At 33.4% G+C, this 25,649-nt stretch overlaps 1 protein-coding gene across 3 annotated transcripts in view; it reads right to left on the bottom strand.

The window, feature by feature from the left end:
- Positions 1-23,600: 23,600 nt before the first annotated feature.
- Positions 23,601-25,649, bottom strand: part of LOC113395603 (LIM/homeobox protein Lhx5) — a 56,318-nt gene continuing 54,269 nt past the window's right edge. For 2 of the 3 annotated variants that reach the window (XM_026633231.2, XM_026633233.2), the window contains exons 6-7: positions 24,838-25,096; positions 23,601-24,664 (exon numbers count right to left, since the gene is read on the bottom strand). In XM_026633231.2, the coding sequence (XP_026489016.1) occupies positions 24,510-24,664; positions 24,838-25,096 (414 nt within the window). In that variant the 3' untranslated portion in view covers positions 23,601-24,509. The remainder of the gene's footprint in view (positions 24,665-24,837; positions 25,097-25,649) is intronic. The other variant, XM_026633232.2, reaches the window with a different exon arrangement.

Here is a 25,649-nt window from a genome sequence, read left to right as displayed (position 1 = left end):
AATGGCTTTGAATTAACTATTAATTTTATTGTTTATGTTATTAATAGTTTTTTTTTTTTAATAATTTCAAAACAAGATTAAGAATGCTCGTTTAACTTTTGCGATGTCCATTATGTGGTTGATAATTAAATTATGATTAAAGAATAAAAATAATGATTTTAAAATGTTGAATATAAATTGTTCTTGTGATTAATGTTTTATTTTATAATTCGTACAAACAGTTTGCTCAATATTTTCATTCGTCTAAACCAAACGTCAGTTTGCTAAATAATTTTACATTTAAACATACAAGAGAAAAAACAATATAGATTAGGTTTTCTTATTATGAACAAATGTGTTATGTTAACTTGTCTGCTCATAAAATATGAGTATAGCTTGAAAACATTTTGGCGATATTATTTAGGTGACAGGTAGGTACATCATATTTTTGTATAAAATATGGACGCTGGGTATTAATAAGTTAGGAAAACAGCTGTTAGGCTTAAAACTATACTAAGCTTGTTATTCTATCAGGAGAACTACGCTAACCTACAATTATCTACATACCTATCTGTTCACGTGCTCTACATGTTTGATAATAGACATTTTTTCATTGGTATCACTAACAACATATTAGCTTAGGGCAAATTTCAATTCAATCTCTTAAAAGTTTGTTTTCCTGTTCGATATTTCAACAATGTTCAAAAGTAGGCGATAAACTCATATGACCTAAATTATAAACGTTATACCGATTTTCTTATTAAGAGGAACTAAAACAAATAAACAATAATTATGCTTTGTGTCAATATGGAGAGGAAACCTCAGAAAATCTTGGTTGAAAATTTCTAGTTAAAGTTTTCGGTTAACATGCATTTTGAAATGTACCAATGATGTATGAATAGACTGATCTACTTTTAATATAACGAAAAATAAGACACCAGATTTTTACAATAGCAGCGTTATAACATATAATGTCAAATGTATAATAATCATGGCTTATCCTGAAGGCATAACCGTATCATTTACATATCTTGTTTACGGGCTGTCTGTCTGCATATGTTAATGACATACGAACAAATATATTCGCCTCGGACGCCTCACCAAGTTCATTGCATTGTTTTGCGATACACGTCCAATTTATAACGAACTTTAAGTATTCAATTTCATGTGATATTTGGGGATCTGAGTAAAATGGTTGTTCGGTTTAGTTTTTTACATTATAAATCTCGGTTGATTTTGGTTTTTATTTTGTTATAATTTCGCGAAGATGCCGCGGGCAACGCAGCAATATGAATATTAAGATTTTTTGTTTCATGCAAGGTAACTGTTTCCATTATTTTTTTTTAATTCTAATTTTGAGCATTTGAATTAATTTTAATAATAATAATATATATTATTTCGAATCATAACTTACACTTAATATATATATATTTTTATTATGTAATAATTAGGCGGACGGTCAAATGGGCTATCTGGTACTAAGTGGTCACCATTGTCCATAGACAATGAGGCTATAAGAAATAATAACCATTCCTTACATCACACCGATTCGCCACCAACCTTAGGAGCTAAGATGTTATGTCCCTTGTAACAGTAGTTAGTTGCACAAAGCCTACCACCGCCTACCACCAAGTATCATTAATTATTATAGAATGTATCATTAATTATTAATGAATATATTTTACCACATAAGCTTATTCTACTTACACAAGGAGAAAATAGAAATGAACAACTTCGACATCGAATCGACGCAACATCGAAGATCGAGATCTTAAACAATCTATGATGTTTCGAGAATAATGGCGTTTTAATATCGGCGAAGTTAAAGTGGATACAAGCAGTGTAGTGGAATAGTCTTGTATTTTAAATATAGTGTATTAATCAAGAACTGTTCTTAGTGCATTGTATAGCTGAGCTATTAGCAAATCGCGCAATCGGAATATGTAGATCTGTTATTTATTTCCCTGCCCGTGTCCTAATCTATTTGGGGGGGGGGCAGCAACTCTTTTCTTTCCATTCTCCGTATATATTTATTCGTCATCTGATCATCCACATCTATATCTCTCATATTCCTCCTGACACACTCCATCCATGTCTTCGTAGGTCGTCCTCTTTCCCTCCCTCCCTCCACTTTCATGCGTAAAGTATGTAAGAATAAGGTTTGTTTAATCTCCTTTTATTTCGATTGGAATGGGCTGTACGATATAAAGTGTGAAATACTTCAATCATTACTAAATTGAAATTCGTTCAGTGAATAATCAAAGCAATAACGTTCGTTGAGTTTCAAACGGTTCTCCTCTTATAATAACAAAGAGTTTTCATCTAAATTATAAAAGCGAAAGTAACTATTTCTGTCTGAATCGCTTAATATATTTTGATAAAATTTCGTACGAACCAAGCTTGAACCCCATAGGTCATAGCTGGCATTTGTCACTTTTTATTGTTTGGGATGATGGATTGTAAATAAGTTCTTAAAACATTTTCGTCACAAACGCAATTCCAAGCGGGCATAGCCGCGGGTTCGGCTAGTTAATTAATTATTATCATTCCAGTACATTCTAATTTCCGAATGTAATTTATGTTTAATTGACATAAAAATTCTGTAAATGAAATTTCAAAAGACCCTTCTTGAATAACAATTAGATATTTAACGAAAAAATTATTATTGTAGTATTTGAAATATCTTAATCGTACCTCATAAAACCCGAGGAAAAGAGTTCAGGGACATAACTTACAGGTTGAGGTGATTTTTGAGACAATGGGTTGTAACCTTCAGACTCAGAATTAAGGCTAGAAGTGGGATTTTTTTCGCACGAAAATCCTACAAGCTTTTATTGGCCTGACCTGGATTTGGAATCCAGGGTCTTGTTATCTATAGCCTAGGAATAACTAATGAGTAGAAATACGTAAAATCAATTATTTGAAAACAATCGCAGCCTTTTTTCGATTAATTTAATACAAACGTTTCCATTATATTTTAACCATGAGTTAACAAAACGTTAAAAGCATATTGTAATATATATGTAGTATCTAAAAAAAACAAAATGAGGCCGAGTAATTGTATATTTGAATTAAGAATTTTTCCTAGTGAAGAAAGAAAAAGCACGTAATTTGTTAGAAATTAAAAATATATTTGAAACTAAAATGTTGCCATATTAAAATTTCGGTAAATTATTTTTGTTAATAAATAATTTTATAGGCAGGCAAATAACCTGTCTTGTTGGGCTTTAAACCGACTCATCCGTTAATGCGTCATACGTATAAACAGACAGATTAGTTTTCAAAATATAATCTGCTTCTATTTTACTTACAACAACAATTTCTTAATTAATTAATTATAAAAATTAAATTATTTAAAAAAAAAAACATACATAATACATCCCTCATCAAGTTTCAATATATATTATATTTATATTATGGAAACACTGCCTATCCGGCCACCGGCCATTTGACTGACAAGTGTCTGCAATTTATTGCCTCCAATAAACGAATTAATAGTAATTGTACGAAGTAATGGGACTGGTTCATAATACAGAAGCGGTGAGTTTTAACATAGAACGTTTCACCGATTATGATATTCGTGGGATACAGTTTTAAACGGACTTGTACATTCCGCATCCGTTGATTTTATACCAAAATGTTAATTGTTTCTTATTTTCATACTAAAATCGTGTATATGACAGATAATAAAACCTTATTTTTTTAATTTAAAAATAAGGTTTTTTTTGTAATTTTATGATTTAAGTGACATTTATAGTCTTAGTAATATTAATAATCCTAATAATATATAATAATAGATTCTCAGTTAAGAGATAGTTTTATTTGAATTTATTTTAAGAAAGATTAATTGATTTTTTTACCAATTTGGACACTATCGGGAACATGATTTTTTGACAGACATTAAATTCCAGTGCGTAAAAATAAATGTAAATCAAGAATCGCGATTTTTCAGAATGTACATGTACCTGGAAAAATGGTTATGTAGGATTCTTGCCAGTTAAAACCCTTGCGATAGGCGGCCTTAACATGGATCGGAGAGGCTGCGGATTCATTTCAACATGGGTCCTCCGGTGCCCCGTCGAGATTGAACCTTCTCAATGAAAGATATACTATATCTCCAAACTTTCATGGTGATCTCTCAAACAGTGTGAAATGAAATGTACAAATAACAGAATTTATGAGATACAAATATTCACAGACCACAATTATTAAAAAAAAACAACGATTAACCTATAAAAGCAAGTGTATAATTAAGAACGGCCAAGTACATACTTCTATATATTTTAGCATGTTTACAACAATTCTAAATAGAGATTAATATTATTTTTATTGCCGAAACGACAGATAAAAGAAAATGCAAATTCCCAGAGAGCGGGGGCGTGTCTTATTCTTGCGCTTGACTCAAAAAAGGACACTGTTTTCGTCTGAGAACCATAATTATTATACAACTAGCAGCGAGACTCGGCTTTACCTGCTGTATATTTATTATAAAGGATTTTGACATTTATTGTTTATGAGAAAGTTTAATTTCATTAATAATTAATTGCCTTCAGTTGAAGAATAATTTTAATAGGCCGATATTAAAAAAGTAATATTTTAATTCGTGTAACTGATTCCATTTTCGTATAATCCGTTCGAATATAAATGTAAACTGTCTATAAATGGCACAACGCTGGGAAAAGACCTTCTTCGCTTAAAAAAAGGTTTGCAGACGCTGCTTCAATGCAGGTAGGTAAATATATATATGACAGAAAACACCAGAGATTCATTCGATACTTACATATTGGATGTTTTCTTACGCCACCGAGGACGACATGAACTATAAAATTAAATTAAGAACAAAAACTCTGGTTTCGAACCTGCAATTTTCATTCGTGTATTCCAGTCACTGCGCCATCGCGGCTCAATTCTAAGTTTAAACAATTTTAAGTCAATAAATAATAATAAAACAAATAGCGTGGATTCCAAAGTAATAGGCAGTTCTTTAACGAAACATAACTCAAGTTCATTAGGCTAGTTCGCGCCGATTTCATTCGGTAATGACACGGAGCCCAAGAGAGGAATCCGTCGGTCGACTCATTAATGTTTTTCTATAGAAATATATTAATCACGTCTCGCCCCGCCCTCTGGCGGCTAAACACCAAATAATTTCTGCTATAACATTCTCGAAGGGCGAAAAAAAACATTAATTAATTTTACTCTGTGGCGTTTTCGGGGCGGACGGGTTTATAAACTTCTATCTGGACAGGTGAAGCTAGGATATGAAATATTGCGATTATTAATGTTTGATAACAGATGGATATTTTAGTTATCTTTATTTGTATATTTTTTTACTTAAAGAGAAATTCACACACATCTCCAATTCTCACTGAACCGACTTTAGTAAGGTGAACAATATCTTAATTTCGTTTTATTTCAATTTGAAAATGGATCTTTGTTCACATCGATTTACTATAATTTTGGAGACAAGAGACGACAACTTTTGTTAAGCATATTCCGTCAATCAAGTGAACGACTCCACCAGACTTCGAACGATTGGTGTCAAGAAGGCGACGGGGGTCACAGATTTGCCAATTTTTTTTCTCCGACAGATATGTACTACGTATGATAATGACTTGGAAACAGACATGATATGAAGATTAAGACGACAAAACGAACATGTTCCAATTCCACTTGAAAAAGCCCTACGTGTATTTACATAGGTTAGTTACAGTATTATATTCATTGAGAGACAATCAATTTAACAAACCATTGACGTGTTTCTTTCACGCATTGGGTATGTGATTAATTAATACCTTTAAATCTTTTTCTTTTCATCTACTCAAGATCATTTAATTTATGGGTTACCAATGTAAGTTCGTGAATTCAAATTTGGATTTTTTTTTGTTTAAGACCGCTGAATTCGTCTTGGAATCGGTAATAATATCATCGAAAAAACATGGAACCATTTAACAAGTGGAGTTTGCTTGAGCACCTCGATATCAATAAAAAATAGAGTGGTCAGGTGTGACGGTATCTTTTGTCTGAAACATTTTTGAATATGATCAATAGTTTTAGTGCATTTTATCTGCCTCACCTGTATAACATTTAACAATGTAATGACACCAATTTTAGCCACTGCAGACTCCCTCAAAGAGACAAAAACAGAGCACAAGTGTGTGTGTTAACACGGATGAACTCACACTATTTGAACTTCCGACTTCAGCAGAAAAAATATTGACTTCCGACTCCAACAGAAATCATATGGCATTAGTTGCAGACATAAAAGAAGTGGATATAATAACTATCTGGGTCTTAAGAATGATAGTCAAACCCCTTTACAAAAATACACCTCCTTGTCATTTTGAGTATCGTATGACATAATGTAGTCTATTTCTAAATTCAGACGGACGAGAACTTATTTTTAACTGATTTTAAAAAGGAAAAACTTCTAACAATGACACACATTAATTAACGATTTTAATAATAGTTTATCACCTATTTAAACTTACAAAACGACCAAATACAAAATTGAATGAACGGAGTTGAATATTATTTAGTATTCAGTTGGGTTAAAAAATTTTAAACATCGTATCTCATCTAAATGTTCGTATGGCTTAATTTTTAATGTAAGGTAAAGAAAATAAGACGAAGCTACTTAATAACATATTATTTATTAAGTAAATAACACCTACTTGACATTTTACTTTCATCTAATAAATGTAAACTGTAATTATTGGAAATATGAAACTTGGGCTGAGCAGATGTTAGCCTAAGCCGTATTATACCACACAGTTCGCTGTATACGATACAGACTAACCTTTCGAAAGACGATAAATAAATTAAATACATCGAACGCATCGTGATCACGCGCGGTCGGCAAAGATCACACGCTATTGACCAATGGGGTGCGCACACGCAAATGTCAAATGGAACACGTGCGATGGGTACTTATATAGAGGGGATTACTAATTGTGATAATTTATGTCATAAGAACTTGTGTATTATATCATAATGAAAATTAGTTTATTCTAGTTCATAAGTAAGTGTATTTAATAGTGTATCAGTTAGTATAAACATTAGAAGTAATATATTAATGATTACATTGGTTATTACCATATTTAATATGTATTTTTTATAACCAAAAGGAATAAAAGTAATACGGTAAATTAAATTCTGTTATAAATTACGTTTTGTATATTGTTATTAAGTAGATCGTAAATTATACTCAGTTTAATCGTAAATGTTTGTAACATTGGTCGTTTGATTATTTTTCATTGAGGTTTTTAGACATGGGGATGACATTATATTTTAATAATTTACCATATTTAGGTTTTTATTTGATTTGCATACATGTTTTATGGGCTTTGAGATGGTTACGGAAATATTTTCTAAGTTGTCTTCGATAACAACCACATATTGTTAACATATTCTTTAACATAAAAACATATGTATCTAAATGTAACTTGAGCTTGTTGTTCTAGCTTTGTATTAAAATTCTCAGGCATTAAGTTTAAATCCTAGGCCAGTAAAAAGTTGAGTTAAGCTGTTAGTGTTAATTTTGCTTCGGAAAACACGTAAAGTCCAGCGTCTGATAAATTCAAAGATCTTTAATTTCCATCTATTAAAATTAGATGAATATTACACATGTGTGAGTGCACACACTTTTACAGAATAATGTCTTCTTGGTAACCGCTTGTCATCAGCGGGTTGTTGCAGCGTTCATATAATTGTTTGATGCCGTCTGACGATGAAGTTGACTTTTGGTCTGAAGGTCCTTTATACGTATATTATTATTAGATATTAATTATATTTATGGCTTCTGTCAATAGGTTGACAATTCTGCCAGTGTCAGGGTTGAAAAATACACGTGGTTGCTTGAAACAGCACTTTTTCATTCTGCCAAATGACCAGTAGCACGATCTAAAACAAATAGGACATCACAATATAATATACCAACACCAACACCCACTAAGATACAAAATAATAAAACTACCTAGATAAATATACTTATTATATAAATAATATATACTTAAACTTACTCAAAGTTTAATGTTATATATTTCAATATACTTAAATAAAATAGTTATAATAGAGGTTTCTGAAAAAGACAAAATACAGGACATGTTGAAAGGGCGAGGGAAAGTAGGAGGAAGAACATCATACAGCGAAACAGGAAATCTGGTGCAATCAAAGAAAATATGTTCAACGGTACCCTCATCAAGGCCACATTCACATAAAGAGTGGTCCCGAACCCTGATCTTTGATAAAAAATGAGGGCTGCAGTTATGGCCAAGACGCAACCGAATTATTGTCGAAGTAAAAAATTTAGAGCAGTTACGAAACTCAAAAAACCAGGGTTTTAATGGAATATCTGGTTGCAAACTGCCATAAAATATACCTTTTACATGACGGGTACAGTTCCATAAATCATTCCAGCGCTTATTCAAATAAATTTTAGCGACAGAACGTAAATCTTGGACAAAACAGTTAGCATAAGACTCCGTCCCATTGCGAATAGACCACTTAGCACATATATCAGCCTGTTCATTGCCAGAAATCCCGGAGTGTCCAGGAAACCATGCAAGGGCTACCTCAATTCCAGCAGAGTGACACTTAAAAATAAGTTCCCGAGTTTTGAGGTTGATTGGGTGAAAATCTCTAGAACGTAAGGGAAATTTTAAAACAACTGCGACTATCAGTAAAAATTATGGTTTTATTAAGGTTGTGGGATTCTATCAGGGATACAGCTTCATAAATAGCTATTGTTTCTCCAGAAAAAACAAATATCCTGGGAGAGCATTTAAAACTAAGAGTCACCTTCATATCGGGAACTTACACCGCTGAACCCACAGGGACATCTGCAGATAGTTTAGAGGCGTTTGTAAACATAGTTCGCCACCCGGGAAACTGCTCATTTAAGAGGTTATTAAACCGAACGTTGGCTCCAGGATGTTCTTTATTAATGCCAAAATATGTAATTACATTGGGCCTAAAAACAAGTGCATCAAAAGGGACAGCAAACAAAGGATTACCAGGAAATTGAAAAAGAGGAAATTCTGCAATCAATTTTTCATAACTTTTGAAAAGGCAAGGAGCTTCTTTACGAGTCCAATAAGTTGAAGATAAAATAAAATTTGAAAGGTGACAAAGAGAAGTAAGTAATGGGTGGCAAGAATTTTGAACAGCTTTGTAAAGAAATCTATCACAAAGATATTGTCTACGAAGAAATAAGGGAGGATCCAGACATTCTACTTGGAGAGCTTTTATGGGGGAGGACTTCATGGCACCACAAATGATGCGGAGACACTTAGCTTGAATTTTGTCCCAATCGGCTAAAGCAGATTTATTACACGGTTCAAGCAAGAATGACCCGTAATCAAAATGACTTCGAACAATGGCGTTATAAAGGAGATTCTGAGTGTAGGGATGAGCACCTCACCACACACCTGAAAAAGACTTCAAAAGATTTACCCCAAGCTCACATTTTTCTTTAATGTAATTAAGGTGGACCGTGCCAGTCATACCAGAGTCAAAATATACCCCCAAAAATTTTACATTATTTTTTACTTGAATGGTCTCATTTTCCAGAACAATATCAACATCCGGTATCAATCTTCTTCTTGAAAACACCACTGCAGAGATTTTAGGACCAGACAGAGATAAGCCATGATCCTCTAGCCAGATATAAAGATTTTGTAAAGCAGAATTAAGGCGAACAGAGCAATCTTCAATAGATTCTGAGGCATAATATAGGGCTGCGTATTCTAATATGTTACAATCGGATGAACAAGAAGAGTCAAGTTCAGAAGTATATAAACTATAGAGAATGGGACTTAAAACCGAGCCCTGTGGTAACCCCTTCCATACTATTCTTGGGGGATGCATAGTATCTTGGACTCAAACAGAAATATAACGTTGCATGAAAAGGTTACATATGATATTAATCATCCTCGCGGGAAGACTCAGCTGGAGCATTTTCTGCCTGAGTAGCGGGAGGAGAACATTATCATAGGCTGAAGTGACGTCAAGAAAGACACCAACAAGATGGTGTCCCCTTGAGAGGACCAGGCGAATTTCCGAAGAGAACACGCTCAGGCTGTCCATCATGCCCATACCTTTTCTAAATCTAAACTGCGATTTTGGCAAGACATTTCTGCAAGAATCCATTCCAATCTATTTTTTATTAAGTGTTCCATAATTTTGGCCAGAACTGACGATAAGGGAATAGGACGATAGGAGGAGGGATCTTTAGGATCTTTATGGGGTTTAAGGATAGGAATGATGATTTGATGTTTCCATGACTCAGGAACAAACCCAGTTTCATAAATTTTGTTAAGAATAGAGAGTAAAATTAATTTTGAACAGTCAGAACATTTCTTTAAAACGGAGTAAGGAATACCATCAATTGTCTAAAACAGAGCAAAGCTCATCAAATGTAAAAGGATCATCCATTCGATCATAGGAAGGCGGAGAAGGGGAAGATGAAGGAAAACAATTTTCAGGAGGAACAAAAGGTGGAGCCAGTCTATCCAAAAAATCATAGAGCCAGACAGAAGGATCGTTAGAAACAGGAATATTATCACTGAAAGAACCTCGGAAGTTTTTTATTTTTTTCCAAACAAGTGAAAAAGGGGTTCGTGGAGAAAGACTCTCACAGAAACGAAACCAGCCATTACGTTTCTTCAAGGATAATTCCCTTTTTGACTTGGCATTTGTACTTTGAAAATTTAAGTAGTTTTCTAAAGACGGAAATTCCATAAATACCTCTTCCATCTCATCCCGTTTGCGGATGATTTCCGTGCATTCACAATCCCACCAAGGGGGGGAAGGAATTAAATCTTTAGGAGACTTTTTAATTGGGATGAATTGATTGGCCGAAGTTAATAAAGCACAAATAAAATCATTATAAGTTTGTAAAAAGTTGTCAACAGTTATTACAGGAAATAGGTCTGTCTGGCTTGTAACGCATTGCTGAAATTCTGCCCACTTAGCCTTCGAGATACGAAACTTTAAGAGAGGAGGAAATGGCATAGGCGAGACAGGAACACTATTGGATAAGGAGATAAGAATGGGGAGATGATCACTACCATATGAGCAGGATAATACCTTCCAGTTACACTGAGAGGCCAGATTGGGAAACGTTAAGGACAAGTCAACACAACTGGGATTCCGAGATGAAGGAGTTCTTCTAGTAGGCGAGCTATCATTTAATAAACAAAGGTTATTATTATCAAACAAATCAATGAGGTGAGCAGAAGGGTACTCATACTGAAGGGAACCCCACATAGTATGATGGCAGTTGAAGTCACCTTCAACAACCCTGTTATCAACAACAATATTGAAAGATGGAGAGTGCGGAGGGAGAGGAATCAATGAATAGATAAGGGAACGTTTAAGTAGAAGGGCAAATCCATCCCATCCACTAACATGATCATCGCGGAGACATGAATATCCAGGAACCCGAAAACGTGAACCCGGCTTTAACCATGTCTCCGAGATAACCAAAATATGAGGACGGTAGGAGATAATTAGAGAGATAATTTCATGTTTTTTATGCCTAATGCTCTTGCAATTCCATTGGAGAATTGTCGCCATTTTTATTAAAAGAATTAGGAGTAAACTGGTTAAGTTTTTCAGTGACAGTGTACGGTAAACTGATATTATGATTGGTAATAATATCGATTAAAGAAAGCAAAAGTTGCATGATATCGGATAATTCAGGATTTTGTCTAGGATGATTATCTGAAGTTATAAGAGCACAGCCATTAGGCTGGGAAGATTTTGGAGAACAACTTAGGCCAGAGTGAGCTTCTTTGTCGAATCCCTTACTAAGGGGAGGGCGAGGTCATTGGTTGAGAAGTACAGTTTTCCGTTGGGATGAAACAGGAGGGATTAAAGGTCTGGAGATTTCGTAAATTGGAGTGAGAGGGCTCATCGTAGGGCGAGTGGGAGTGGACATAGAGTTGGGAGAAGAGCTTGCGGAGTCAGCAAAAGAGCGACGGGGAGGGCGAAAACGGAGAGCAGCTTCAGAGTATGGGATATTTTCCTCTGACATCACAATTTTAATTTGTTTCTGTCTCATATGTTTTGGGCAATTGGGGTCAATAGCCAGATGTGGACCTGAGCAGGACAGACATATAGCCTCACTACGGGGTACTTGACACGAACGTCCATGATGAAGTTGAGCACACATAAAGCACCTTGGTTTGGACCTGCATTTATCTTGAGTGTGCCCAAAGCGACAGCAATTATTGCATTGGATAGTGGGAAGGGAGTACAGGGTTACTGGAAGTGAAGTGTAGCAACAAAAGTTGCGTCCTGCTGATTTAATTCCTCCCTTGAGAACACCAGAGACCTTGCTTCTGTAAATAATTTGAGCAAATTTAAATAAGCTAATTGTATAACCAGCTGTCGGGTTCCACTCGTGAGGCGTGGACAATAAAAGGCCCTTGATCGGAGTTATACTTCAATTTAGTACCAGTAAATTCGGGGAGTGTGAATGTGTGCTGAATTGAAGCGCTAGGATGAGAGGAAGTATCCCGTTTGTTTAGAATATTCTCTGCAGCGGTTTGAGAGCGTTTGGCAGCCTTCAAGACTCTTTTGGAGTCTTCTCTAATATCAGAAGACATCACAAAATCATGACTTATGGAGTCACCTCCGCTCCCATCCGGGGGCTCCTCAGATTCTATCACTACTAAATTATTAAAGAAACACTTACCTCACAACAATTAATACACAAGAAACAACGCAGGACAACACAAATATTAGTGAAACTAAGCGATATTAGTACAAAAAAACCTAATTTAGAAATCGCGCACGAGTAGTAAACAATACCACCGACAGCCACCTGTTTTCTCTATACGTATATTAAACAGTTATTAAACTGACAAGTGCAATGTGACAGCTCAAACAAGGTTATATAATATATTTATAATTTTTAATTTACTGTATGGCCATACTTATTTTCATCTCAACGCACAAAGCATTCCCGCGCATTATACGGATTTGTTAACATCACTTGATCTTAAAAATTTGCATGCTATCTTGATATCTGAAACATTCCTTAAGCCTTGCCTTCCTTCTACCTCTTTCTCCTTGCCAGGATTTCATCTAATACGAAATGACAGGACGGGAAAAGGTGGTGGCGGTGTGGCAATTTACCTACGTAGTCATATTCCTTTTTCCATTTTAGATAAATCCCCATCGCAATATTCCGAATCTTCCGAGCACATTATTCTTGAACTCTTATTTGGTCCTTTAAAAGTCCTCTTAGGGGTATTTTATAGCCCTTCTCTTCATATTAATTATTTTCAATGTTTTGAGCACCTACTTGAGAAATATGTTTCTGCTGTTGATCACACCATTATTATGGGTGATTTTAACACGTGTTTAAATAAAAATGACTCACGTGCTCAACGCCTTCGAAATATTGTGAATAGCTCTAATTTAAATATACTTCCTTCTAATTCTACTCACTTTTTCCCAAACTGCTCTCCTTCTTTATTAGATTTAATAATTGTTTCCTCATCTGATCATGCTATGCTGTATGGCCAATACCCCGCTGAAGCGTTTTCATACCATGACCTTTTGTATCTGTCATATAAAGTCCGTCCGCCTAAATCAAAACCTACCATTGTCATGAGACGAAGCTTCAAGAACTTTGACAATAATAATTTTTTGCGTGACCTTGATCGGATTGATTGGGATGCTGTATTCAATACTCCATCTATGGATGATAAACTTGAATTATTTAACTCTCTCCTCTCAGATGTTTTTGATATTCATGCTCCATTAAGACCGATTAAGTTAAAGCACCTTCCAGCACCATGGTTAACACCAGATATCAAAGTTATCATGGCAAGACGTAATGCTGCTAAGTCGAGATATAAACGGAGACCGACAGACAACAATCTCCTGAAATATAAACGGCTGCGTAATCATTGCAGCAAAGTCTGTAGGGACGCTCAACGAAACTATATACACAATTCTGTTAGCATCAAGAACACCGGCAAGGTGTGGCGTTTTTTGTTTGCGATGGGTATTGGCCGTCAGTCACTAGATGTAAGAAATGTTGACGCTGAAGCGCTGAATAAGCACTTCACGGCGGCTACCATGGACAATGCGAATAAATGTCACACCTTGAATTCCATAACCACACGTCCTAAGCCTAATTTTTCTCCTTTCTCTTTTACTCTAGTGACTTCTGAGGATATCAGGAAGAGTATTCTTGGTATTCAATCAGACGCCGCTGGATGTGACGGTATCAGTCGCAAAATGATACTCCTGTCTTTAGATACCATTCTTCCTGTTCTATGCCACCTATATAATTTCTCTTTAAATTCAGGTATTTTTCCCCATAGTTGGCAAATAGCTCATATCCTACCCATTCCCAAAATCTCTAATCCTACTTTGTTAGCTCACTACCGTCCTATATCTATCCTTCCTTTCCTTTCTAAGGTTCTCGAGCGCATTGTCCATGGACAGCTTTCCAGCTTTCTCTCACTAAACAATATTTTAAGCCCATTTCAATCGGGATTTCGCCCGGGGCATAGCACCACAACAGCTTTGATCAAAGTCTGTGATGACATTCGCTTTGGGATTGATAAGAAAGAAATTACTATTATAGCTCTTCTTGATTTTTCCAATGCCTTCAATACTGTTGACCATGACATTCTCTTAGCTATTCTTGATTCTTCAAATTTCTCTTCCAGTGCTGTTGCTTGGTTTCAGTCTTATCTTTCAAATCGTCAACAGCGTGTTATTGTTGACGGTAAGTTTTCCTCCTGTTGCTATCTCAAAGCGGGTGTCCCACAAGGTGGTGTTCTGTCCCCTCTCCTTTTCTCAATCTTTATAAATTCTGTCACTAAACATCTTTCTGTTTCTTTTCACCTCTATGCTGATGATTTGCAGGTTTATTTAACGACTCCTGTCGAGAACATCGCTAATGCTATCGATCTTATGAATAATAACCTTAAATCGATTAGTGAGTGGAGCAAGTCATATGGATTATTGTTAAATGCCAGTAAATCACAGTTAGCTATAGTTGGCAATCCAAAACAGCTTGCGAAACTTAATCAAGTTAATGTTCCTCCCGTAGTGTTTGACGGTACAACTTTGATCAACAATAACATTGTTACTAACTTGGGTCTTATAATAGATGATCAATTTTCTTGGGCAGCACAAGTTTCAAATCTAAGTCGGAAAATGTTTGCAGTTTTCGGCTCGTTAAGAAGGTGGAAGAAGTTGTTGCCAATCAAAACTAAAATTTCTCTTTCGAATGCACTTCTTCTTCCCATCCTAGACTACGCAGATGTATGCTACTTAGGTCTATCTGAGGAGCTACTTGACAAGCTTGAAAGGTTGCAAAACATGTGCATACGGTTCATTTTTGGATTGAAAAAGTTCGACCACATCTCCGAATATCGTACCCGACTTGGATGGCTTACAGTCAAACAAAGACGTAATTTGCACGCCCTTTCTCTCCTTTACACTATTCTTTTCTTTCCCCAAACTCCAACTTACCTCAAAGAGCGCTTTTCCTTTCTTGGCTCTAATTCTTCTCTTCATCTCAATCTTCGTTCTCTATCGGACAACAAACTACAGCTGCCTCTTAGCCACTCACACTGTTATAATGATTCCTTTACTGTCAAATCGATTAAATTATGGAATGCGCTCCCACATGACATTAGGATGTCACAGTCCTTAAATATATTTAAAAGTCGAGTCAAACATCATTATATGTCTTCGTAACTACTCCTTTTTATATGTATGTATGTAGGTAGGTATGTATGTATATATGTATTTATGTAGATATATATGTATGTGTGTATATATGTATATATATATGTATGTATGTACAGGTATTTGCATGTATGTTTATTTTATGTTTTCTCTATATGTAATTTTATTAGATTATTAAATCAAGTATCAATTGTATATGTATGCATCATAATATAATATGCACTACCCTCTTTACAGAATATGTTGTCCTCATCTGTTGGGTTGCCTGTAAGAGATCGCTTTTAGTGATAAGGCCGCCCTTGCCTTCAACTCTCTATAATTAACCATTTTTATGTACTGTTATTTTATATGATACTGAGTGCAATAAAGTTTTTATTATTATTATTATTATTTTCAGTAATAAGGTTATATTTTTTATATAAAAACTTATAAATATATCATACCTTGCATTTTATTGACTGCAACTTACAACTAACGTATACCGTAGTTAATAGCTTCTGACAAGAAAAATGTGTTAATATTTTCAAGAATTATATCATTATTCAATGAACTTTAAATAGAAATAGGAGGTAATTGCAGCTCTATGCCGATACATATTATAATACAGTACTTGGACGTAGGTGTTTTTTCCCCTTCTAACAACAATTGTGCTAATTAATGTCCAGTTATTTGTGGAATTTTCGTGTTTATTTGTCATTGGGAATGTTGCCAATACTATTATTTTATCTATATGTTTATTTTTCAAAATTACCCAATAAGTAATAATATTATGATTTTTTTTTTAAGTTTATGTGTTTTACTATTTTCTTTTTTTTTAATGACGAGGCTTCGGGCAAGATAATAAAAATATATTTTATAAATATTAATAATTTAATGCCCAGAGGCAACTAAAAATGTTTGTCAATAAATTTTATGTTTAAATTAAGCATATTTTTATAGCCGTAATGACTTATACACGTCTGACATTATAAATTTAAATAATATTAAAACTAAAACTAAAATAAGTGTTTCTTTTTTTCGAGATATACCTACACTGTAAAAAAAGTTTTTTTTTTTATCCCCTGGGAATTATTTTCATATTAAAAATCAGTAACAAATAATGATATATCAATAAACAAGTTAACAATATAATACACAATTTTAAAATCTTAAAAAAAATATATTTCAGAAGTTTTTAAAAACTAGAAATACATACTTAAATTTTGTTTTATATATTAAAATTAATTAAATAAAAATTGGATCAATTATGTTCTACACAACATTTAAACTAATAGCTACTTAAAATATCTCCATACCTTTCTTACGTACAGGGTTAGAAGAGGTAGTAAGTATTTTATGCTCAATTCCTATGTAAACTATATCATGTGCAAATCTTTTGAGTGACGAGCTTTAAAGGTCATTTTTATACGTTTTTAGGTATGCGACTTGGTAACTTACGAAACGATATTAAAGACACTCAATCGAATTACGCCTCATTGACAATTCTTGAATCGTTTTCTGATTAAATATAGAAATTGGATATAAGTCGTACCAAATGTATTAAGGGTTTCTGTGAGATACAACTGAATTCGCAATAATATAATAAATATAATATAATATATAAAATGTCGCCTTAGATGACGATCGTAATAAAATATTACGATTATTATATTTAAATGACCACATTAAGTGCATACTTACCTTTTAAAATCAAAGATATATACATGTTTTAGTTAATTTATATGAGTCACCTTCCCCCATAGACACAAACCACTTCTTACACCGTCCATTAGGTACGCCATACAGATGGGATCTAAGATGTTATATCCCTTGTTTCTATAATTACACTGATTTACCCCTCAAATAGGAAACAATATGAAACATATATAACTAAGTATAACATACCCATTGCATCTGTACAAAGCCCGGTAAGCTTACCGGGTTTTAGACTAAGTACAAAATAGTATAATTGTTAGAATCTTTAATGTTTCACAAAATAATAGTTATCTAACACTTTAACGTCTAGTGGCCCTATCACTTTGTGTAAGTTCGTCTAGGTAGATACCCACCACTCATCAAATAGTCGCCGATGTTTTGACCACTTACCATCAGGTGGCCCATTCGCCCGTAAAAATCTCCAATTAGCTTTATATTTATAGAAGTGTGAATCTATGAAAGTAAATATTTTAATCAAATAAAGTATATTTTGATTGAATGATTGTTTATAAAGGGTTGTACGGAGTAAAATTCTTCTGAAATGTATTGATAGCTACCGGAGCTTATGCCAAAAGTATACAAATATACAACTAATTTTGTATAAGGCGATTTGAATATCTACAGGTCTTCTTATCGTGACGTGACGTGACGTTTAATATAAGTAGAGTACGAGGAAAGTCTGCTAACAAAAAAAAAAACGCCCAAAAAAACTCGGACAACTTTGCTCGGATTTCAAATCGAAACCGCCTCTATTCACTGAACCATTATTAGAATAGTTTTTTTTTATTATTAATACATTTTGCAACTTTTTGTAACACCTATCTTGCCTTCAACATTACCAATCAGAGGTCACCTACCTACCTACCTATAATTGAGGTATCTGTCTGCGAGTCTTCCTGTTATGTATAAAATAAAACTATTCAGATTTTACAATCGTCACGACTGTACACTGACGTCCAACTTAAGTATAGTTATAAGTGTATCGAGTAACTTCAGCGTTATACTGTGTGGGGGCGATATCAAATAAATCAGCATTCGTCACGGTCAGCGGACTGCCGTACTACAGAATTTAGGACTTGAACAACATCCTGATACATTAAAATGATTGCCGTTCGAGATTTTTTTTATTCATATAGTTATATAAAAAATATATGACGTCTAATATCATAATTATTGGATAGAACTTGGATAAATTTGCGTAGTCTTTCATTAACACATGATAATCGGAATATGATCTTTGGATTATTTTGATTGAATAGCACGTTTTATGTATAAAAACTAGTTAATCAATATATCGATTATATTGAAATATTAGCGCCGAGATGGCCCAGTGGTTAGAACGCGTGCATCTTAACCGATGATTTCGGGTTCAAACCCAGGCAAGCACCACTCAATTTTCGTGTGCTAGATTTGAGTTTATAATTCATCTCGTGCTCCCACCGAACACAACACGAAGGAAAACATCGTGAGGAATCCTGCATGTGTCTAATTTCAATGAAATTCTGTCACATATGTTTTCGACCAACCCGCATTGGAGCAGCGTGGTGGAATATACTCCAAACCTTCTCCTTAAAGGGAGACGAGGCCTTAGCCTAGCAGTGGGAATTTACAGGCTGCTAATGTTATTGAAATATAATTAAGTAGTTAACTTTACTAAGTTGGACGTCATCACCTGTTAAGCTAACAAAAAAAAGGATAGGGTGGTTTCGTTACCAATAAGTGATTAAATAACATAAATTTAGTTTTAATTGGTATTTTTTAAATGTATTATTCTCACTTAATTTTCTTTGAAATACGAGTATTTAAATAATTCCAGCTTAAGTAATGAGTATTTCAAATATAAACGACACAGATATATAACTTAAAATGAGTGTCGTATATAAATGCCCCGTATGTTCAATATGTTAAACATTGCTTTGGCGATTAGAATGTATTGTAGAAATTACTTGTGTAATTTTAAAAATAAAATGACTATAGGCATAATTTATTATTCTAACTTCTGACGTAATAAGCTTCTCTAATGTCTCACAATATTATATTATAAAAAAATAGACTTTGTATATCATCATCCTCATCATCCACCTGCCCTTATTCCAATTTTACTTGGAGTCGGCGCAACATGTCTTCTACTTTCATACTTTGACGTCATAAATAATAATTTAATTTTCACTTGATATTTGAGACAGAATTTTTGAGGAATAAAATTGTAATCGATTTAATAGCAATATATGCCTATCATAAGCAAACACCAATTCCAATTACAAGGCAGCGATCGTACACCGCAGTTAATTCGAGCGTGCGAACCGTCACATGGAGTCGTGCCCCACCGAATTCCAATTTCCCTTTATGTCCCGACCGAGGGTAGTTACCTCGTGGTTACAGAACGAAGAATATTATTGCTATCGCAAAGGGAGATAAGGTGCGTCTATTTGTTTAATGATGATGAGTTTTTGCTGAAATTACTTGGAATTTCGATACTTAAAAAAATATTTCACATACAGTGAATGTTTCGTGTTATTGGGTATGTATTAACAGTGACAACGTTTTGACACGCACTTTTTATTTACTGATAAACTCTTAATATTTTATAATTGTGTTAATAAATACATGCTTAAAAATATATTTTCTTTCAACTATAACCTCATTTTTAATTCAAATTCCTCATTGATCTAGTCACCGACTTCGAGTTTGGCGTCCGTAGCGGCTCAAGACAGATGAACCAAAAGCGCAGGACATATTCCCTTGTCTTGCTTTGTTTTTTTCTTACATGAGTCGAGGTCAATGTGTCAACGCATGCAATATTTTAGAATAGGGCCCATTCCCATTCCAAGGGAATAAATGATATTCCATCAGATCTTTTGACACGACTAATTGCAAAGGGATATCGATGATAACCTAAGCCCTTTTTATTATATTAAGAGAATGTGGCAGAAAAGTTAGTCTAGCCTAACTTCTTTGCACGAAAAAGATTTTGAAAGCCAAAATAATCCGTTTCCCACGTAGGCATTTTTTCTACAGAGGTCGACTGAGTTGAAGATCCCTTTACATATGAAAAAAAAAAGTCTAAAAGAGCCTCAAGATTTTTAGAAGGTAGGGTAGCATGCAACCAGTGACCTGATTCTTTAGTTGATAAAGCAAGGAGGCGGCAGGGCTTTCTAAATTTTGCTTTGAGCTTTGTTGTGTAACGAACCAACAGCATCCCAACATTTTTGACTGGTATTGCCTAAGGAATATCGTTATTTGGCTACATTCAAATATTTTTACATATTATAATATAGATATTTATATCAACCTGTTTTTATTTAGGGAAAATTTTACGTAGGTACTTATTAATTGTAATAATGTTACGTAATTTTACTTATACTAATAGTACGTAAGTACTCTATTCATATAATAAAAAAGTTCAGACATGAAAAACCAGAACTAATTCCTCAAATAAACTGTATTTTCCTGAATAATAATGGCAGTCGATATATATATATAAACGAAATTAACTTCCCTGTTATTAAATTTATTACATCATTAAAATATTTTTAAATATGTGAACACATAAGTACTAATCAATAATATGGTCCTAGAAAGTTTAACTCAGAGAACACAAGCCTATTACGTAAAGAGTCTACTAAAACTAAAGAAATAACTACAGTACGGGGTAACAAATACTATAAATCATATTGATTGTTTCGTTCGTTTGTATAAGTCGGTATATGTGTATAAAATGTATATAAGTATAATATTAATTACATACGTTTGAAAAAAACAGTGCAAGTGTAACCCTTCTCATTGATCGAAGTCTATATATGGTTGTAATTCGTATTATATAATAAATATTATATACCTTAATTTATGCCCAGAGGAATCGGAATTGCGATTCAACGGGGAAATGGTGATAGCATTCTTGCCACCATTCCACGCGGTCAAGATTTATACAGTAACTATTTTTAATTCATATTTGTATATATATTTAAGCACTTAATGTTATCAATTCTTATGTTAATAAATGTATTATGGAATGCAAAGAAAATATCTTAATTTTTGAAGATATACTTTTTTTAGTGCGTTATGAAAGAAATATGACTATGATTATGTTTTTTTCATGAGCTGGGTGACTTGAAAACTACATCATGAAGATGCTCGCTAAACTGCCAATTAAGTGTCACGAAATAGAGGACTTCACGCCTTATATTATTTTTTTTAATTTTTTTTTACATATATAAATTGTGAATGTTAAAATTTGTGAGTACTATAAAGTGAGGATGAAAAAGAAATTGTTTATTATTAATAAGTTGATAATTATTATTTTATTGTAATTAATATTTGCATGCAATTAAAAACTATTTTAATTACGCCAAAGAACTTATCACGCGCGTACATAAGTACGAGCAACTCTTTTTTTTAATGAAAATATACTTTATTCAAATAGGCTCAATAAACTCAGTAGTTATTTACATATTAACTAACGTAATACATCATCCAACAACATTCAAATAAATGTGTATAACTTGCTTTAGAATCTACGATTAACAATAATACGTTTTTCTTATCACAGGAGTAGTAAAAAAAAAATAAACAACTTTGACATTGAATTGATGTAATATCATTGGTCGAGATCTTGAATAATCTGAGGAATTAATTATGTATTCGCAGTTAAATGACATTATGAATGTCGATGGAATTGTGATCGGTTATTTGGAAGTAAAATTAATTGCCTATACGTGGTTGGTAGAACACAATTTAAAAAAAAAGAACATAGTTTTATCGAATAGATTTATTCTTACAGACAATTCCATTATATTTTTATTTATTTACTAAGCACATATAGATAGTAGTATGTACTGAATATAAACACTTACATTAAAGTACATACATATTTAATGATCCTGTTTTACACGCTTTTGTATTGATTTTTGGTTCACAATTCGATATATTTAATACTTATTGTTTAAATTGTTTATATCATTAATAATAATAGAACAATTGTTATCAATTGCACTGTTACCTTGTATACAATATTTGAATACATATTAATATATTTTCAAACCAATAGATGTCGCTGTAATACATGACAAAATTTAAATTACCTAGTGGATACGTTACGATAATCAATAGTTTCATTAAGGATTCTGGTCTTCTGGCTCTGAAATCACCTTGAAAAATTGATATTTTATTGTTAAAATATAACAGCCTATTTTTCTACTGCCATGAACTAATTCTATTGCGCGGCTTCAAGGCGATTGGTGAGCGATACAAATTAGCCCGAAATTCAGTCAACACAGGTATTAAATATCGCAATATTTCCTAAAGAACCGACTACGGGATTAATTATTGCGAACACAAATTAAACATATGACAAAGTACTTGCTTTGTAGCCCGGGGCGATATTTACCTCAACTTTATTTATTGACAATTCGAAGTTAACGAATAGTATTTCTAAGTAATTTATGAATAGTATTAGATTCCAGGTATTTATGCGGAAAATCGTACTCTTTGAACAAAAACTTTTTGTAACCATTTCGTGATCCGCAATTGGTTTTAAGAAAAACCGTATGGTAGGTACGTAACTATTTAAATACTAACTATTCTTATATCAATTGCTAAAAGTTGTCATGTAGTCATCAATTTAATCGATCTAATCAAGAAAAAATTCAACACCGTCTCATTGTAGATAAATTAATATGGTCAGATTCGATTGTCAACCATAACGACACAAGTTATAAGATAAGTACAAAATGAAATGTCGTTATTGTTAAATCAATCCATAGCACTTACGGCCTTATAAATATTGTTTTGTGGGTGTTCAGAAAAAACTGATTTCTCTCTTTTTGTCATCATTGAATTGACGTTCGAAAAAAGAAGACAAAACATCGTTTAAAAAATTTTACAATACATATTGTAGTGAATAATTAAAATAAATTTTATGCAAATTGAAATAGTAATTTTTAATAGACTTTTTTTTTACATTTCAATTACAGATAAAAAAAGTCGTGAACCAAAAAACAATATGGAATCGTTCGTCATTTACACCATAATGTTCCCTTAATTACAGAAATGCATTCGAAAAATATTTCACGATAATAGACAATAATAGGTATATTACATTTTTTACATTAAGCATTTGTAGATTTGCAAGCTAATAAAATATAATTTAAAAAAAAAAAACGTCTTTCTGGAAAGAAATAACGGTTTAACAGATGCAAAAAAAAATTAAAATTAATAGGATATTTTTTTTATTAATAATTATTATTTTATTGTGTAAAACAATTAATGTAATAGTGCATATAACTATTTATTACATTTTAACCTATAAGTATGTTATATAAATTATAATACACGAAATCCCAGCTATATAATGTTATATACAAATATTTTATTTACATATACATTTTAACCAATGTATCCGTCTATACATACCCATTTAATATTTATTTATCTAGTCATGTACATAGCTATAAAAACGTTTTTTTAGAAATTAATTAATAAATACAAATAAAAAAATTAAAACGCGTAACTACTCTTAAAATAGGAACCAAAAAGTATATCTAATACTCAAACGCTAATTGTAAATAAATTATTTTTTTTATTTAACTTAATGTAGGTAATATTGATATTATAAAATCTTTTTTCTGTACACTATTCACATTTATATAATAACAAGTTAATTGCATATAAAATGCCTTAAATATCGGAATATATTAATGGCTAAGGGTCGGCTACTGAATTTAATAAAACTTCAAAGTAATTCATTGAAAAATTTAAAAATATTTCAAGCTAAGTTACAGAGCATAATGAAGCTATTCATAAAAAAAATCGGACAACTTTCATATTGTGTTGTCCGATTTTTTAAATTTATTATCTGTGTAATATTTTAAACATGAAAAAAGAACTAAATAATAACGGCTGTATGGTTTGTAAGCCTTAGCATTATTTATAAAATTTGTCCATTCAAGATTATCAAAAAAAAAAATTAAAATTAAATAAATTCCTTATGTAAAACACTTTTGGCCGTATGAGACATACGCTTTGCCATGTAAACGTCACTTCGTTATCACTCAGTCCACTTAAAAACCCGTCGAGCCGCATCAGTCGTGGTAGTCTCGCGGCTCCGGCTTCAGCTACCACACCAGACCCTCGGGATGGAGGGGTGGCGGGGCGTCTCCAAAGGTGAACTCAGGGGACGAAGGCCGCGGGAGAACGAGGTGATCCGGTGGAGGGAATTGCTCAGGGAACTCGCCGCCCTGCAGCGTCTCCATGCCACCTGCGAAACGACCTGCTCTCGTTAAACTCTGGCACATTTTGGTTGCATATCTATTTTTGGTTTTTCACATTTTCGATGTATTTTTGTTAACGGAATTAGAATTTTTTATCAAAATAAATAGTTGAAAATAAATATTTGATTTTAAAATTATTTCTATTAAGTGGTACTCTGCCACTGGAACCAACCTGGCTGATTGAATGGCATCGACGGAGGAGGATGGAAGAACGGTGCATCATGGTGAAACGGCGGGCCATAGCCAAACTCGAACTTGCCATCGGCTGTCGCGAAGTATGGGAACCCCGGCGGCCCTTCCTCGAGGCCTCCAGGCGACAGATTCATTGGGAACCCTCGCATCTTGCGGGAGGACCCGAAAAATGGTCCTCTGCCCATTGACGTGAGCTGTTTCAGACGACGTTCTTTTGACCGCTTGTTCTGGAACCAGACCTGTGGCAGAAATTCCCTGCTTAGTTTTAAATTGTAGGACAGTTTAAATTTTAAATTATACATTGACTGTTTATAAACGTAAGGAATATTAACCATTCCTTACATAGCCAATACAATGAGAGCTAAGATGTTATTATCTAGAACTAAGTACTACTGTTTGGCGGTTGAATATATGATGAGTGGATGGTACCTAACCAGAAGGGCATAAAGCCCTACCACTAAGTAAAATATAACTTTCATAATTACATATAACCATTTGACTTTTCACTTTATTTTCACGGATCATTCTTACAGGATAGTCCTACAGATACTGAAACTAACAATCCAAAATCGCCTGAATATAATATCATTAACACACGTAAATAATAACTATCGGTTGCTTGATATGCTTTGACTTACGACCTTGATAATAATTCCTAGAAAGCCTTCGTTTCGTGATTGTCTACTTTTGTGCGTGATAACAGAACTAAGAATGCCAATTGCTTAATTTAATTTGATTTTTTTGTTTACGATCTAGCGTCAGCCTTCACCACTAGAAGTTTAATTGATATAT

Source organism: Vanessa tameamea, chromosome 21 (genome assembly GCF_037043105.1).
Source record: "Vanessa tameamea isolate UH-Manoa-2023 chromosome 21, ilVanTame1 primary haplotype, whole genome shotgun sequence".
NCBI lineage: Eukaryota > Metazoa > Arthropoda > Insecta > Lepidoptera > Nymphalidae > Vanessa > Vanessa tameamea.
The sequence above is the reverse complement of the archived record's forward strand: the minus strand, read 5'-3'. Positions and strand labels throughout refer to the sequence as shown.